Genomic DNA, 16,705 nt, shown 5'->3' with positions numbered 1-16,705 from the left:
CGCTCACCGCCGCCGCAGCCCAGGGCCCGGCCGGGCCGCCTCCCCGCCTCGGCCGCCGCCGCCGCCGCCGCCGCCGCTTCCTTCCTCCCGCCGCGCTCGGGGCCGGGAGGTTTCGGGTTTCAGCCGCCGAGCCCGCCTCGGCCCGGCCGGCGCAGGCCGAGCAACTTTGAGGCGCCCGCCCCTGCGCGCCGCCCGCCCCCTGCTCGGCGCCCGCAGCCCGCCCCGCGCGCCCCTGCCTCCGCGTCCGCCCTCGTCCCGGCCACTTTTCGATGCTTCCCACCGTCGGCCTCGGCCGCCGCTCTTTGTCTCGCCCCCGGGTTCCTGCAAGGCTTTGTGGTCCCTGCCGGGGCCTTCCCTCCGTGTCCGCGCTGCTTCGCCCCGCTTCCCGCCGCTGGGACGGTCCCCGTGCATCGCACACAGGCGTGGGGCTCCGCGCGCTCCCGCTCGCCTGCTGCCTGGGTCCCGCCGCGGGCTGCTCCTGGCTCGCCGCGCTGCTCACCTTTCATTCATCCAGCCGGGCGCCCTGCACGGTCCTGGGCCCTGCGAAGGGCACCGCGAGGCGGCCGCGGGAGTGGGCAGTGGGTGTGAGCAGGGTTTTCACCACGCTGCTGTGCACTCGTGCGAACCAGGCGCAGGCCGGGGAGCGGTCGTGACGACACCCGGAGCAGGGCTCCGCCGCTCAGGGGACAGCACCGGGTCCTCCCCACTTTCTGTGCCTCGTCCCCAGCCTCCTGGTTTGCCATGCAGCAGCCTTCATACGGCGACGAAAAGTTCATGGAAACAAGAAAAGTGCTTTTTAAAAAGGAAGAGAAGACAAACAGGGCAGCAGAGAGGATCAGGTAGGAAGTTATTAAGTCCAGCTCCCAACAGTAAAAAAAACAAACGGAAACACTGATGCTTTGCTCAGGGTAGGATTTGAATTCCTCCGAAATCCATCTGTTGATGAATGCATTAACAACTCCCTTGTCTACAGACTGACACTGTGGGAGCTGGTCCTTATTATGATGAGGCCACTGAGGCACCATTAGGAGAAATAATTTGCTGTCTAGCACCTGCCAAGAACCCAGATTGCTTCCAGGGACAAGAGATATTGGGGAAGGAGACTGTGAACGAACCGGTGCCTGAATGTTCCCATGAGACCGATGCTCTGTTTGGGCAAAACTGAGAGCTATACAGCTCCCCTGAGCATCTCGGGACCCGGCATGCGCAGTGCTAGCAGTAGCTTAGAGCAGGTTGCTCTCCAGAGTGTTTTCGCGATTATTCTGAAGTCTCTGGTTATTTACCCTGGCTCAGACACCGGCTAAGCTCTGTGACCTTGAGAAAGTTAGTTAACCTTTCTGAGGCTCAGCTTACTCATAGGATGGGGGCTTCAAAAACTTCATGGAAAATACACATCATCTTTTAATTTTGATTTTCCACAAATTTTTTGAAGCCCCTTGTATATAAAATGCGGATACTCATTCCCACCTGTAGAACTGAAAAGGGTGAGCGAGGGGGCGGCGTTATGGTGTGGTAGGTAAACCTGCGGCCTACGAAGCCAGCAACCCATTCAGATGCTGGTTCGAGTCCTGGCTGCTCCACTTCTGATCCAACTTCCTGCTAATGAGCCTGAGAAAGCAGTGGAAGATGGCCCGAGGGCTTGGATCCCTGCACCTAGGTAGGAAAACTGGGTAACAATGAAGCTCCCGACTTCTGGCTTTGGCCTGGCCCAGCTCCAGCTGTTGCAGCCATCTGGGGAGTGAACCCGTGGATGGAAGACCTCTCTCTGTGTCCCTCCCTCTCTTTCTGTAACTCAAGTCAAATAAATAAATATTTTTTAAAAGGGAGGGAGGGATAAAAGGGTTAGTGAAACACTGTAAAGTAATCACCCATGGTCACAGAATCTGAGAACCAAGCTTTGAAAACTGGCGTTCAAGAAAGGTCTGGGACATGGGCACCCTTAGAGCACTGGTTCGAGTCCCGGCTGCTCTGCTAATGTGCCTTGGAAGCCAGCAGATGAGGTCCAAGTACTTAGGTCCCTGCAACCCACGTAGGAGACCAGGAAGGAGTTCCAGGGGCTCCTGGCTTTGGCCTGGCCCATCCCTGGCTGATGAGGCCGTTTGGCACGAGAACAAGTAGATGGAGGATCTCTCTCCCTTTTTCTCTTTCTGTGTCATTCTGATTTTCAAATAAATAAATATTTTTAAAAAGAAAGTAAGAGGGTCGGCGCCATGGCTCACTTGATTAATCCTCTGCCTGCGGTGCCGGCATCCCATATGGGCACCGGGTTCTAGTCCTGGTTGCTCCTCTTCCAGTCCAGCTCTCTGCTGTGGCCCAGGAAGGCAGTAGAGGATGGCCCAAGTGCTTGGGCCCTGCACCCCATGGGAGACCAGGAGAAGCACCTGGCTCCTGCCTTCGGATTGGCGCAGCTCTGGCCGTAGCGGCCATTTGGGGGGTGAACCAACAGAAGGAAGACCTTTCTCTCTTTCTCTCTCACTATCTAACTCTATCTGTCAAATAAAAATAAAAAATAAATAAAAAAGAGAAGCATGAACTCTTTCTTTGAAGGAAGGAAGGAAGGAAGGAAGGAAGGAAGGAAGGAAGGAAGGAAGGAAGGTAGGTCTGAAAATATGTGCCCTAGACCAGCATGGGAGGAGTGAGAACCAAAACCAACTATAGCTCTCTCAGTTCCGCCTGCATCCTAATGCAAAAGCTGTCCTTGTTGAGTGGTCTTTTCCCATACTTAGTCCCTCTCAACTTGAACTCTTCAATGGAAAGCATTTTTCCTCATGTTCATTATCAAATATATTATTTATTGCAAAGGTTTTTTGTTTCCCATTGCTCGTAAGCTCGGAACTTACTGTACATTTAGGAGTAGAAATTACTGCCAACAAATGCATTTTTCAATTACCCTCTTAAGATTTTTTTTTCCCTCCTACAGCTGATATTGAGCTATGAGCAGTATTCGGTCAGATGCAGAGAAAACAGAACAATTGTTAAAGTAATGTCTCGCTATTTATCATCATATAGGGAACAATCTAGTGAAAAACATGACATTGATTTTGTGCAAACATTTAATTTGTTTTTGCAAAAGAAGAGAAAGATACAAAATTCTCCTTTTCCAAATCAGTTTCATAAGCCATTCTTTTATAAGATTTCCCCGAAGACTTCCGCAGTAAGATAATGAGAGGTCTCTTCCAACCAAATCCTGAATGCTGATTGAAGAGTCAACATATGCTGAGATATCTTTTATATAAAATATCACTTCAATTCAGCATCCCACATAAAACTAGTAAAGGCAAAATGGTTCAGTGTGTTCTCTGTCCCACGCGGAGTGTTACTGCCCTGTTCTGCGCAGGCCGAGTCCTTGCCCTCATGTCTCAGCTTCAATGCCACCTCCTCAGAGAAGTCTTCCTGACTAATCTCTCCCTTACCTCCCTGTTCCTTTTCCATATAAAATGCATCCCAATTTATATCTTTTTTTCCCATTTGTTTACAGGATGTCCCTCGTGGTAAACTCCATGAAGGCAGAGACCCTCATGGAGTGAATGTCATGGACTTTTTAATTTACCAAAATAGAATCACAGCCTAACACCATAAAACTTGTGTTAGAGGCAAAGACACACACACACACACACTCTCACACACAAACATACACATTCACACACACACACTCACACATACACACACAGCAATGCTATCCACTAGTCCACTCCCCAGATGCCCTCAATGGTAAGGACTGGGCCTGGCCAAAGCCAGGAACAGGGAACATAATCCAGATCTCCCGTGTGGGTTGGAGGAACCCAATAACTCCAGCCATCATCACTGCCTCCTAGGGTCTGCTGAGCAGGAAGCTGGAGTCAGGAATCGGAGCAGTTTATCAAACTCAGACACTCCAATATGGGATGCAGGAATTTCACTCAGCATGCTAACCACTAGGCTAACCACTCCCCAAGAAAATGTGTTCTTAAATAAATTGAGGACAAATCAAAATAAATAAAGTATGTCTTCAGCAGCTTCTGGCTTCTCGAACTTTGGGAAATAAAAGAGTATCTTGGAGTTTTCTTAGACACCAGACTAAAAGTCCAACTAATAAATACAGAACTTTGATGAGTTTGAGGTTCAAAGTGTGATGTGTTGAGAACTGATTCCTTCCCATGATGCTATCAAAAAAGGGAAAAGACCACTCACAGAATGGATTTTGTAGTCTTCACAATCTGTTACAACACTTCTAGCCAGGGGCTGGTGCTGTGGCTTAGCAAGTAAAGCCACCGCCTACAGTGCCAGCATCCCATATGGACACTGGTTCGAGACTCAGCTGCTTCACTTCCAATCCAGCTCTCTGCTATGGCCTGGGAAAGCAGTAGAAGATGGCCCAAGTGCTTGGGCCCCTGTACTCACATGGGAAATCTGGAAGAAGCTCCTGACTCCTGGCTTTGGATTGGCACAGCTCCGGCCACTGCAGCCAATTGGGGAGTGAACCAGCAGATAGAAGACCTCTCTCTCTCTCTCTCTCTCTCTCTCTCTCTTCTCTGTGTAACTCTGACTTTCAAATAAATAAATAAATCTTAAAAAAGAAGACTTCTAGCCAGAACATACAAAGAACTCCTACAACTCAATGATAAAAAAAAAAAAAACTTAATAATCCATTTAAAGAATGAGCAAAGGATCTGAGTAGGCATTTCTCCAAAGAAGACATGCACATAGCCACTAAGTACAAGCAAAGCTTCCCAATAGCATAGCCATTGGGGAAATACATATCAAAACAACACGATTCCAATTCACACAAGCTGGGACGGCTATAATCAAAAAGCAATCACAAATGTGGCGGGAGTCTTTAGAAATTAAAACGTTGTACATTGCTGGTTGGTATGTAAAACTGTGCAGCCACTTTACAAAGCAATTTGGCAGTCCCTCAAAATGTGAAACATAAATTTAGCTTATGACCCAGTAATTCTACTTGTAGGTCATATGCCCAAGAGAGTTAATAATTTATAACCACACTCAAACCTGTATACAAATGTTCACAGGAGCATTACTCACAAATAGCCCAAAAATGGGAAACAACCCAAAAGTCCATCAATTGCAGAGTAGATAAGTAAAATGTGGCACACCCATACAGGAGAATAGTGTCTGATCAGAAAAATGAAGTACTGACACACGCTGCCACGGGGATGAGCCTTGAAAAAATGTGCTGACTGAAAGCCAGACACAAAAGTCACTTAGACGATGATGTCATTCATATACAATATCCAGGATGGATCTTTCTATGGAGACAGAAAGTAGGTTAGTAAGTGCCTAAGGCTGGGGTGGAGTGGGTATCAGGAGTGACTGTCAATGGCACAGGTTTCTTTTGGCAGTGATGAAAATGTTCTAGGGGCTGGTGCTGTGCTGTAGCAAGTAAAGCCACCGCCTGCAGTGCCGCCATCCCACATGGGCTCGGGTTCAAGTCCCGGCTTTTCCAGTTCCAATCCAGCTCCCTGCTAATGCACCTGGGAAAGCAGCAGAACATGTTTTAAATCCTTGGGCCCCTGCACCCACATGAGAGACCCAGAAGAAGCTCTTGTCTCCTGGCTTCAGGTCGGCCCAGCTCTGGCTGTTGCAGCCATTTGGATAATGAACCAGTGGATGGAAGCCCCCCCACCTTTCTGCCTTTCAAATAAATACATAAATCTTTTAAAAAAGAAAAAGAAAACATTCTGAAGTTGCATGATGGTGATGGCTGCACAACTCTGTTAATATACCAAAAAACTAATGAATCATACAGTATAATGGATGAACTTTATGGTATTTCCATTAGCTCAATAGAACTGTTCTACAGTAAGACAAATCGCGTGGGGAGTTTGTTACAATGCTGAGTCCCAGGCCCCATTCGGAGACTGACTCCTCCCCAGCTACAGAGGGCTACTGCTTACCGTCCTGCATCCATTCCTTCTCTTGCTTGGAGCAGACCCTTAATTTCCTGTGGGAGACCATTGCTTCCTCCTAGGGAAGCCATGAGGTTTGTGTAGCACGGCTGTCTTCCCCAGTCCCGGAGGTGGGCTGAGTGTGGCAGCACTGTGATTGGCTCGGGTGTGGAGAAGGGCCCTCAGCCTCCCTGGTCACAGTGAAGCCTCCAGGACGTTTGGCTGAGAGTACAGGACAACTGGCTTCCAGATCTCCGTGGAAGGGAATGGAGCACTTGTGGCCCTAGGTTTCAGTAGTCTCTTGGAGAATGGAGCCAAAACTTAGGAAACAGAGCACAGAAAAAAAGAGTGAGAAACCAGAGAATTTAGGTTTTATTTATTTATTTATTTATTTGACAGGTAGAGTTATAGACAGTGAGAGAGAGAGAGACAGAGAGAAAGGTCTTACTTCTGTTGGTTCACTCCCCAAATGGCCACTATGGCTGGAGCTGCACCAATCTGAAACCAGGAGCCAGGTGCTTCCTCCTGGTCTCCCATGCAGGTGCAGGGCCCAAGGACTTGGGCCATCCTCCACTGCCTTCCCTGGCCACAGCAGAGAGCTGGACTGGAAGAGGAGCAACCAGGACTAGAACCCGGCACCCATATGGGATGCTGGCGCTGCAGGCAGAGGGTTAACCAAGTGAGCCACAGCGCCGGCCCTAGGTTCTTTTTTTTTTTTTTTTTAATTATTTATTTACTTGAATGTCAGAGTTACACACAGAGAGAAGGAGAGGCAGAGAGGGAGATTTCTTCCATCTGCTGATTCACTTCCCAGTTGGCCATAATGGCTGGAGCTGGGCAGATCCAAAGCCAGGAACCAGGTGCTTCCTCCTGGTCTCCCATGTGGGTGCAGGGGCCCAAGGACTTGGGCCATCTTCCACTGCTTTCCCCAGGCAACAGCAGAGAGCTGGATCGGAAGTGGAGCAGCCGGGACTCGAACAGTGCTCATATGTGATGGCGGCAATTGCAGGCGGTAGCTTTACCAGCTATGCCACAGCGCCGGACCCTAGAATTTAGGTTCTTGCTAAGCCATTTGCTTCCAGGTGATGATTTCCCTGAAAGTGATATATACCTGCACTGAGCAGTAACAGGAGCCAAGATTATATATATATTTACACAAAAAAATATGTATTTTTACCAAATTAATCCAGCTGAGTTTATTTCTCTGTCCTTTGAAACAGAAAGCATGTAGCTTAGTGGTTCTCAATACGACACCTTGGAAATCTGTGGGGACACTTTGGAATGGTCACAAAGATTAGCGGGTACTCCTGGCCAAGGATACTGGATGTCTTGCAGTGCATGGAACAGTCCTATTCAGAATGAACCACACCCCTCCCACATGCACAAAAACTGTTCATGATGCTTTGAGTCTAGAACCAAACTACTTTACATAAAAGCATAGGTTTGGGTGGGTTTTTTTTGGGGGGGGGGGCATGGTTTTATCATAAATCAATTTGCCCAGGAATGCAAGTACTGTGTAAATGGAAAGAAAAGTGTACTTTGATGGATTCCAACCTCACCAAGAGTTGTTCACCACTGTGGGAAATCACATCACTGTTAATGACGGCACTCATGGCATCAGGTTTACCAAACAGGGTTAAGTGACTCGGTCTACATTTGAATATGTCACATTCCCCACAAACCTGTCACAATGCCAATGGCCGGACCACTTCATGACCTCCCCTAGCGAGGCTGACATATCAAAATGAGCATGATTTTGTTTCTCACTGATTTAAACAGCTGTTTTCTGAGGCCCCACAGTAGGACAACTCTAGGAACCAAGGGTCCAACAGCAACCAAGACAGACAAAAATCCCGGCCTTCGTGGAGCTTACATTTGGGTGAGGAGGCACAGCAACAACAAAAAAGAGCAAACTCTGCCCTATTTTAGATAGTGATGGGTGACTAAAAAAGTGAGTAAGCTGAGAAGGGGAAATGGTGTCCAGAGGAGGGAATGAGGGGAGGATTCACTCAGAAGACACCTTCTTCAAAAAGATTTGGAGGAACTGAAGGAGTCAGCCAGGCAGACACTGCCAGGAAGCGTAGTCGAAGCATGGGGAGAGCCAGTGCAAAGGCCCTGAGGAAGTGGCATAGCTGGTTTATTTGAAGGACAGTGAGGACATCAGAGTGGCTCAAGAGAGCTGTATAAAAAAATAAGGAAATAAGAGATGAGTTTGCAAAGGAAATAAGAGGCCACATTGTATAAGGTCTTTTCCTTTAATTTAAAAGATTTTTTTTTTTCAATTTACTCGAAAGACAGAGAGACAGAGGTCTTTCATCCATTGGCTTTTTCCCCAGATGCCTACAACAGCCAGGGCTGGGCCAGGCCTTGGCCAGGAGCCAGGAACTCCATCCAAAGTCTCCAGCATGGGTGGCAGAGACCCAAATGCTTGATCCATCATCTGCCTCCCAGGATACACAATTAGCAGGAATGCTGGATTAGAAGTGGAAGAGGCCGGCGCCGCGGCTCAATAGGCTAATCCTCCGCCTTGGGGCGCCAGCACACCGGGTTCTAGTCCCGGTCGGGGCACTGGATTCTGTCCTGGTTGCCCCTCTTCCAGTCCAGCTCTCTGCTGTGGCCAGGGAGTTCAGTGGAGGATGGCCCAAGTGCTTGGGCCCTGCATCCCGTGGGAGACCAGGAGAAGCACCTGGCTCCTGGCTCCTGCCATCGGATCAGCGCGGTGCGCCGGCCGCAGCGTGCCGGCCGCGGCGGCCATTGGAGGGTGAACCAACGGCAAAGGAAGACCTTTCTCTCTGTCTCTCTCTCTCACTGTCCACTCTGCCTGTAAAAAAAAAAAAAAAAAAAAGTGGGAGAGCCAGAACTTGAACCAGTCTCCAGTATGGGATGCAAGTGTCCCAAGTGGCTCCCTTAACCCCTGAAGCAAATGCCTGCCCCTGTCTGACAGGTCCTTTGACTTTTCTCTGGGTGACATCAAAGTTTGGGATAGGAGAGTGATGTAATAATTCCTTTACATCATTACAATTAAGAGTATCTGGATGATATTGTGAATCTCAGTTCAGGATATCAAACTGTTGGAACAAAATATTGTGGTTGTTCAAGGGTTCCACTGGAGAACTATTCCTCTCACAAATGTGGCAGATGTGGGGCCGGAGTTCAGCCTTCTGTATCACGTCAGGTTCCCCCTGTGGTCCTGTTACACGTGGCTGGGATCTGTAAGTCGCAGAACGAGTCTATACATCTTCAACCTCATCCCCTGTGTCTTCTTTCACATCTTGTGCTTGTTTGTACTTCTGCCTCGTATGTGCCTGCTTCCAGAAAGTGGTGGAGGAGACTTACAAAGAAGCCACAGACACAACGTGGCTGGTAAAATAGCTCTAGCAAACCAAAAAGTCTTGTGCAGGGAAGAGCAAGTCTACCCACAAACTGGCTTCCTACGCACAGGTGTCATTCTGGGCTGGGGCTGCCTTTGAGTGGAGCCAGCTGGGGTGCTCTGGGCTGCAGCTCTCGCTTGAAGAGTCTCTCTCTGCTGTGTGAGTGAGGGAGAGAAGTGGGTCTGTGTGTGTGTGTGTGTGTGTGTGTGTGTGTGTACAGCATGGTAAGAGAAGGGAGCAGAGTTTGTCCAAAATTACAGGAGATGACATTCTTGCATAACTTTTTCCCCCCAAGAATGTGTATTTTCCATGAACATTTTGAAGACCCCCTGTATGCATGGATTTCAAAATGCTTTTATACCAAAATAAACTTATCTTTTCATCCCATTCTTCCACACACTCTTGGAGTTCCCTTGTATGGAACATCTAGGAGGTTTAATGCATTAATAATTGAAGGCACTTAGAATAGGCACTGGCACCTCTGCCTACTGGGCCATGGAAGTGTCAAATCAAAATAAGAGCACAGAGGCAAAGAGGCTGCTTAATTAGCGAAAGGCGGACACATTTGGCAAGAAGTAGATTTGAATACTTCCAAGTATAGCACTGAAACTGAAAGTAGGTTATCAAACACTACCGCAGGTCTCCTAATGGAGGTCACTGTCGGCAGCTGCTCAAATACAGCGGGAGCTGCTTTCCGCCCGCCCTGCTGCCTCTGCAGCTCAGCCTCCCTGCTTCACACCTGGGGCTGCCACACCCTTCTGAGAGCTGGTAGCAGGGCAGAGGAGGCTGCACGGGGAGGACTGACAGAGCTCTGACCTTCCACCCAAAACTAAGGTAGCAAATGGTAAAGAACAGCCTCTGATACAAGGAGAGTGCCAGGACGCTGCAGAGTTTGTGGAAAATGCAAGGGAAAGATGTGTTTAGTTTGATACAAAAAAAAAAAAAATTAAATCCTTGCACAGTTTTTTCATGGTATGCATTTTCTGGGGGCTTTTTGAAGCACCTTCATGGGTAGTTTTTTTTTTTTTTTTGACAGGCAGAGTGGACAGTGAGAGAGAGAGACAGAGAGAAAGGTCTTCCTTTGCCGTTGGTTCACCCTCCAATGGCCGCCACGGCCGGCGTGCTGCGGCCAGCGCACCGCGCTGATCCGATGGCAGGAGCCAGGAGCCAGGAGCCAGGTGCTTTTCCTGGTCTCCCATGGGGTGCAGGGCCCAAGCACCTGGGCCATCCTCCACTGCACTCCCTGGCCACAGCAGAGAGCTGGCCTGGAAGAGGGGCAACCGGGACAGAATCCAGCGCCCCAGCCGGGACTAGAACCCGGTGTGCCGGCGCCGCTAGGCAGAGGATTAGCCTAGTGAGCCACGGCGCCGGCAACATGGGTAGTTTTAAACTCAAGGATGGGGGACTTGCGTTGTGGCATAGCAGGTAAAACTGCTGCTTGCCATGCCGGCATCCCATGTGCACACTGGTTCAAGTCCCAGGTGCTCCATTTCCAATCCAACTCCCTGCTAATGGCCTGGGAAAATCAGTGGATGATGGCCCAAGTGTTTGGGCCCCTGCTACCCATGTGGGAGACCTGAAAGAAGCTCCTGGCTCCTGCCTTCAGCTTGGCTCTTCCTTGGCCATTATGGCCATTCCTCCTCTCTCTCTGTAACTCTAATTTTCAAATAAATAAACAAATCTTAAAAATAAGAACTATATGAGGCTTGTCTAGTACTATCCATATTAGAGTGATATGAAAACATTTATTTCCTTAAATTGTTTAATAGTAATATTATTTATAAATAACATGTTTACTAATTCCTTTCTCTATAAATAAAGGTTAAATGGGCCAGTCACTTTGCCAAATATCTCAAATTACAAATTGATGAAATTTTGCTAGACTAAAACTTGCGGTTATGACCATCTTCACAAGCCAAAAAAAGCAGATGGAAAGAGGTGTGAGATGAAGACAGACGTGTGGGACACTTTGGCACATAGATTGGCATTAGAGTTAGGAGAGCAGGTGGATTACTTCCTGGAGATGACGTAACACAGGGAGGCCTAAAGCAAGCGTTGATTTACTGAATGATTCTGGAGGCTCTGCCCGCTGCCCCAAGGTGTCTCTGAAATCTGCAGAGGAGAGTGGTTCCTTGCCTCCTCCTGGCTTCTGGAGTCTGGTGGCCCTCCCTGGCACAGGCACAGGCGGGTGGAGGGGGTACTTGAATCTCTGTTACAGCAAGGCGTTCTCCCTGTGGGTCTCTACCTCTGTGTCTCTTCTCTACTTAGGGAGACTCCAGCCATTTGGGGTGAAGTGTCCACCGAACTCAAGGACGTCCACCTACAACTGCAATCACCATTGCTCTCCCCAAGGTCACACTCTGAGGACTTCGACATGCCTGTTTGGGAGACACCACTCCATCCGGGACACTGGGGATGATGTCACCAAGAGAGTGAAGATAGAGAGAGGGGACCAAGGGCTGAGGCCTGGAGCATTCCAACAAAGCAAGGGTGGGGAGAGGGGGCTAAGAAGTGAGTTGCTGGGCACCAATAATGAAAGCATTTCTCAGAGGCCAGGGTGCTCAGCTGCAGACAGGCCAAGGACAAAGCGGCCTGAGGATGGATCACTGGACTTGGCAGAGGTGACTTGTGATCCTGATAAGGGCATATACAGTGGGGCAGGGTGGCAATGGGGTGTAGCAGATAAGGCTGCTGCCTGCAGTGCTGGCATCCCATATGGGCACCTGTTCGAGTCCCGGCTGCTCCACTTCTGATCCAGCTCTCTGCTATGGCCTGGGAAAGCAGTAGAAGATGGCCCAAGTCCTTGGGCCCCTGCACCCATGTGGATGACCCAGAAGAAGCTTCTGGCTCCTGGCTTTGGATCAGACCAGCTCCGGCAGTTGTGGCTATTTGGAGAGTGAACAGTGGATGGAGGACCTCTCTCTCTCTCTCTCTCTCTCTCTCCCTCTGCCTCTCTTTAACTCTGCCTTTCAAATAAATAAAAATAAATAAATCTTAAAAAAGAAGGAATATATCTATGTGTGTTGACATGAAAAGTTGTCCGTAACAGAGAAAAGGAAAAAGTTTCAAAAATATACAGGTAGTATGAGCTCAGGTTTATAAACATGTATGTGTCCATGTGCACATGTGTGTGAACCTTAGACATCTAGAAGAGCAGACAGCAAAGCTGGAAGAATGCGTGCACTTCTGCTTAAAAATTTGGAGTTGTATTTGGATGTGGGGTAGAGGGAACAGGCATTTTCACTTTTTACTTTGTATTGAATCCCTTATGGTAGGTGTGTGCTATTTTGTTATCTTAACAGTGTACTGTTAAAATGAAAATGCAAGTTATTTAAACACTTGATTTTAGAGAAAAAAAAAACAAGCATGTTTATACATATGTGTGTTTTCACCTACAACACACATTATTTAAAGTTTTAAAAATTAAAAAATAATTTAAAAGATTTGTTTGTTTGAAAGGCAGAGTTAGAAACAGGGAGAGCCAGAGACAGAGAGAGAGGTCTTCCACATGCTAGTTCACTCCCCAAAATGGCTGCAATGGCTGGGGCTGGGCCAGGCCAGAGCCGGAAGCCAGGAGCTCCATCTGGAACTCCCACGTGTTCCAAATGCTTAGACTCCCCTTCTACTGCTTTCCCAGGTTCATTAGCTAGCAGGAAACTGAATTGGAAGTAGAACAGCTGGGACTTGAACAGGCACCCATATGGGATGCCAGCACCACAGTCTTGCAATGCCAGCCCCTACAGCACATATTTGTTAAGTACGTACCATGAGCTCCAGGGAGCAACAGTGAGCGAGACAGATGAGGATCCGTGTCCTCCAGGGTCCTTCAGTCTAACCGCAGCTACAGTTTGATATCAAGAGGTTAAGGGACGGAGGGTAGTTTTCAATATTAAATAGGGTGGGCAGGCCAGGGCTCGTTGAGACTGGACACTCCATCAAAGACGGAAGGAATGAGGCTGAGAAAAGAGCATCCTATTCAGGTGGCCCTGCTAATGGAAAGGACAGAGTCACCGTCACCCACGCTGCGGGAGTGGGAGGCAGGGGTTAGCGATGGGGTCACAAACTCAGTCGGGTCGCAGTGACTTCACGATGTCTACCAGTCATCCAGTGATAACGTGAAGAAAGCAGGTGGAAAGAGGTGTGAGATGAAGACAGACGTGTGGGACGCTTCGGCACATAGACTGGCATTAGAGTTAGGAGAGCAGGTGGATTACTTCCTGGAGATGACGTAACACAGGGAGGCCTAAGGCAAGCGTTGATTTACTGAATGATTCTGGAGGCTCTGCCCGCTGCCCCAAGGTGTCTCTGAAATCTGCAGAGGAGAGTGGTTCCTTGCCTCCTCCTGGCTTCTGGAGTCTGGTGGCCCTCCCTGGCACAGGCACAGGCGGGTGGAGGGGGTACTTGAATCTCTGTTACAGCAAGGCGTTCTCCCTGTGGGTCTCTACCTCTGTGTCTCTTCTCTACTTAGGGAGACTCCAGCCATTTGGGGTGAAGTGTCCACCGAACTCAAGGACGTCCACCTACAACTGCAATCACCATTGCTCTCCCCAAGGTCACACTCTGAGGACTTCGACATGCCTGTTTGGGAGACACCACTCCATCCGGGACACTGGGGATGATGTCACCAAGAGAGTGAAGATAGAGAGAGGGGACCAAGGGCTGAGGCCTGGAGCATTCCAACAAAGCAAGGGTGGGGAGAGGGGGCTAAGAAGTGAGTTGCTGGGCACCAATGATGAAAGCATTTCTCAGAGGCCAGGGTGCTCAGCTGCAGACAGGCCAAGGACAAAGCGGCCTGAGGATGGATCACTGGACTTGGCAGAGGTGACTTGTGATCCTGATAAGGGCATTTTGTAGGAGTGCGTGGGCCAAAGCCTGGTTGACATGGGTTTACTAGAGACCGGAAGGAGCAAAACGGGATGAGTCCAGAAATTTCTTCTGAGGAGTCTGGCAACAAAGGAAGCGGAGATGCAGAGAATTGCTGGATATGTGAGGTGGGACCAAGAGGAGGTTTCTCTGGGTTGTGTTTCTTTGAAAGATTTATTTATTCATTTAGCTGAAAAGGGAGAAAGGAGAGGAGAGGAAAGGAGAGGAGAGGAGAGGAGAGGAGAGGAGAGGAGAGGAGAGGAGAGGAGAGGAGAGGAGAGGAGAGGAGAGGAGAGGAGAGGAGAGGAGAGAGAAATCTTCCATCCGCTCGTTCACTTCCCAGATGGTTGCAATGACCAGAGCTGGGCCAGGCTGAAGCAGGAGCCAGGAGCTTCATCCAGGGCTTCCATGTGGGTTGCAGGGGCCCAAGCACTTGGGCCATCTTCTCTGCCTTCCCAGGAGCATTAGCAGGGAGCTGATTCAGAAGTGGAACAGCTGGGTCTTGAACACTTGTTCAGATATGGGATGCCAGTGTTACAAGCAGTGGATTAACTGGCTGCGTGACAATCCTACCCACCTTGTTTTCTCGTAAGTATGAGCAAACGGAGGATAAACCCCGGAATTATCATGTAGGAAGGAAAAAATGTTGGTGTAGGAGAGAGGGGGAGTTCCTAGAGCGATGTCCTTGGAGGCTGGAGGGTGCGAATCCAGTGCCTGAGTGGGGGGTTGGCTGAGGTAGGGCAGGCAGAGGTTGTCTGTGGGAACCCAGTGGTGCAGGGGGCGCTAAGGAGTCTGAGGACACTCTCTGCTGAGTGCCTCAATCCTCTCAGAGCAGTCAGAAGCAAGGCAAAATGCCCACATGGTCTGTGAAGGGTCACATGCTGTCTCTGACCATTCATCCACACGAGCCTTTGATGGCATCTCCACAGTTTCTTGTCTTACCCCCGACTCTTCATACACGATCATGCATTAGGACCAGGGCATGTCAGCATGGCCCTTTTAATTCACATATATATTATGTCATGAGATCCAAGATACAGCTGATTGTGAGATACATCACGGTTTCAGGTATGACAAGTGTAAAGAAAATAACTATGGGCCGGCGCCATGGCTCACTAGGCTAATCCTCTGCCCGCGGCGCCGGCACACCAGGTTCTAGTCCCGGTCAGGGCGCCGGATTCTGTCCCGGTTGCCCCTCTTCCAGGCCAGCTCTCTGCTGTGGCCCGGGAGTGCAGTGGAGGATGGCCCAGGTTCTTGGGCCCTGCACCTCATGGGAGACCAGGAGAAGCATTGGCTCCTGCCTTCGGATCAGCATGGTGCGCCAGCCGCAGCGGCCATTGGAGGGTGAACCAACAGCAAAAGAAAGAACTTCCTCTCTGTCTCTCTTTCTCACTGTCCATTCTGCCTATCAAAAACATAAAAAAAAATAATAAAATAACTATGTATCTTTCAGCTAGTGCTATTGGTGTAGGGGGTAAAGCCCCTGCCGCCAGCATCCCATATGGACATTGGTTCAAGTCCCAGCTGCTCCATTTCCTATCCAGCTCTCTCCTATAGCCTGGGAAAGCAGTGGAAGATGACCCAAGTGCTTGGGCCCCTGCACCCACATGGGAGACCAAAAGAATCTCCTGGCTCCTGGCTTCAGATTGGCACAGCTCCAGCCATTGTGGCCATTTGGGGAGTGAACCAGCAGATGGAAGACCTCTCACTCTCGCTCTCTCTCTCTGCCTCTGGGTAACTCTGGTTTTCAAATAAATAAATAAGTCCTTTTTTTATTTTGACAGGCAGAGTTAGACAGTGAGAGAGAGACAGACAGAAAGGTCTTCCTTCTGTTGGTTCACCCTCCAAATGGCTGCTACAGCCGGCACACTGAGCCTATCCGAAGCAAGGAGCCGGGTGCTTCCTCCTGGTCTCCCATGCAGGTGCAGGGCCCAAGGACTTGGGCCATCCTCCACTGCACTCACGGGCCATAGCAAAGAGCTGGACTGGAAGAGGAGCAACCGGGACAGAATCTGGCGCCCCGACTGGGACTAGAACCCGGAGTGCTGGCGCCACAGGCGGAGGATTAGCCTAGTGAGCCATGGTGCCGGCCCTAAATAAATCTTTTTTAAAAAAGAACTATGTATCTTAGAGTTGGTGGGAGATATCCACATATAGCAAAACAAAGTACATGTAGGACCACATATGTATATATATACATGGACCAATATACATAGCTATGGACCCATATATGTATGTGTGTGTGTGTGTGTGTGTATCCCAGCTAATTTTCTAGACCCCTTTACTGAGGATACCTTGTGTGTCCCATGACTGCCCTGATTTAAGGCTTGCCAAATTCCTTGAAACTTTTACTGTATTACTAAGTGAGTATTTTTTCCTGCCACACATTTATTAGCTTTCCCAGGGAAATTGATATCACCGTGCTATCGGTCATCAGCCCAGGGTTACATCCAGAATGGAAACCCTGGACTCCTGGGGAGTGAGTGGCCTCAGTCCCACCGTGAGGCGGTGCCTCGGCTCCACCAGGTCAGGATGAACGAGCATCCCCTCTGTTTCCTCTTCAGCTTGGCCCCCTTCAATCTGACA

The 16,705-nt window shown here is 49.3% G+C and overlaps 1 protein-coding gene across 6 annotated transcripts in view; it reads right to left on the bottom strand.

The window, feature by feature from the left end:
- Nucleotides 1-637, bottom strand: part of GPR161 (G protein-coupled receptor 161) — a 56,265-nt gene extending 55,628 nt beyond the window's left edge. For 2 of the 6 annotated variants that reach the window (XM_051857154.3, XM_089299618.1), the window contains exon 1: nucleotides 500-637. In XM_051857154.3, the coding sequence (XP_051713114.3) occupies nucleotides 500-506 (7 nt within the window). In that variant the 5' untranslated portion in view covers nucleotides 507-637. Of the gene's footprint in view, nucleotides 1-7; nucleotides 143-280; nucleotides 471-499 lie in introns of those variants that run through there. The other 4 variants (XM_051857155.3, XM_089299619.1, XM_089299623.1 and 1 more) reach the window with 3 other exon arrangements.
- Between the last annotated feature and the right edge of the window lie 16,068 nt (nucleotides 638-16,705).

The sequence above is a fragment of the Oryctolagus cuniculus genome, chromosome 7, assembly GCF_051225735.1.
Source record: "Oryctolagus cuniculus isolate XC-2025 breed Fujian yellow rabbit chromosome 7, ASM5122573v1, whole genome shotgun sequence".
NCBI classification, from domain to species: domain Eukaryota; kingdom Metazoa; phylum Chordata; class Mammalia; order Lagomorpha; family Leporidae; genus Oryctolagus; species Oryctolagus cuniculus.
This window is presented reverse-complemented; position numbering and strand designations above follow the sequence as displayed.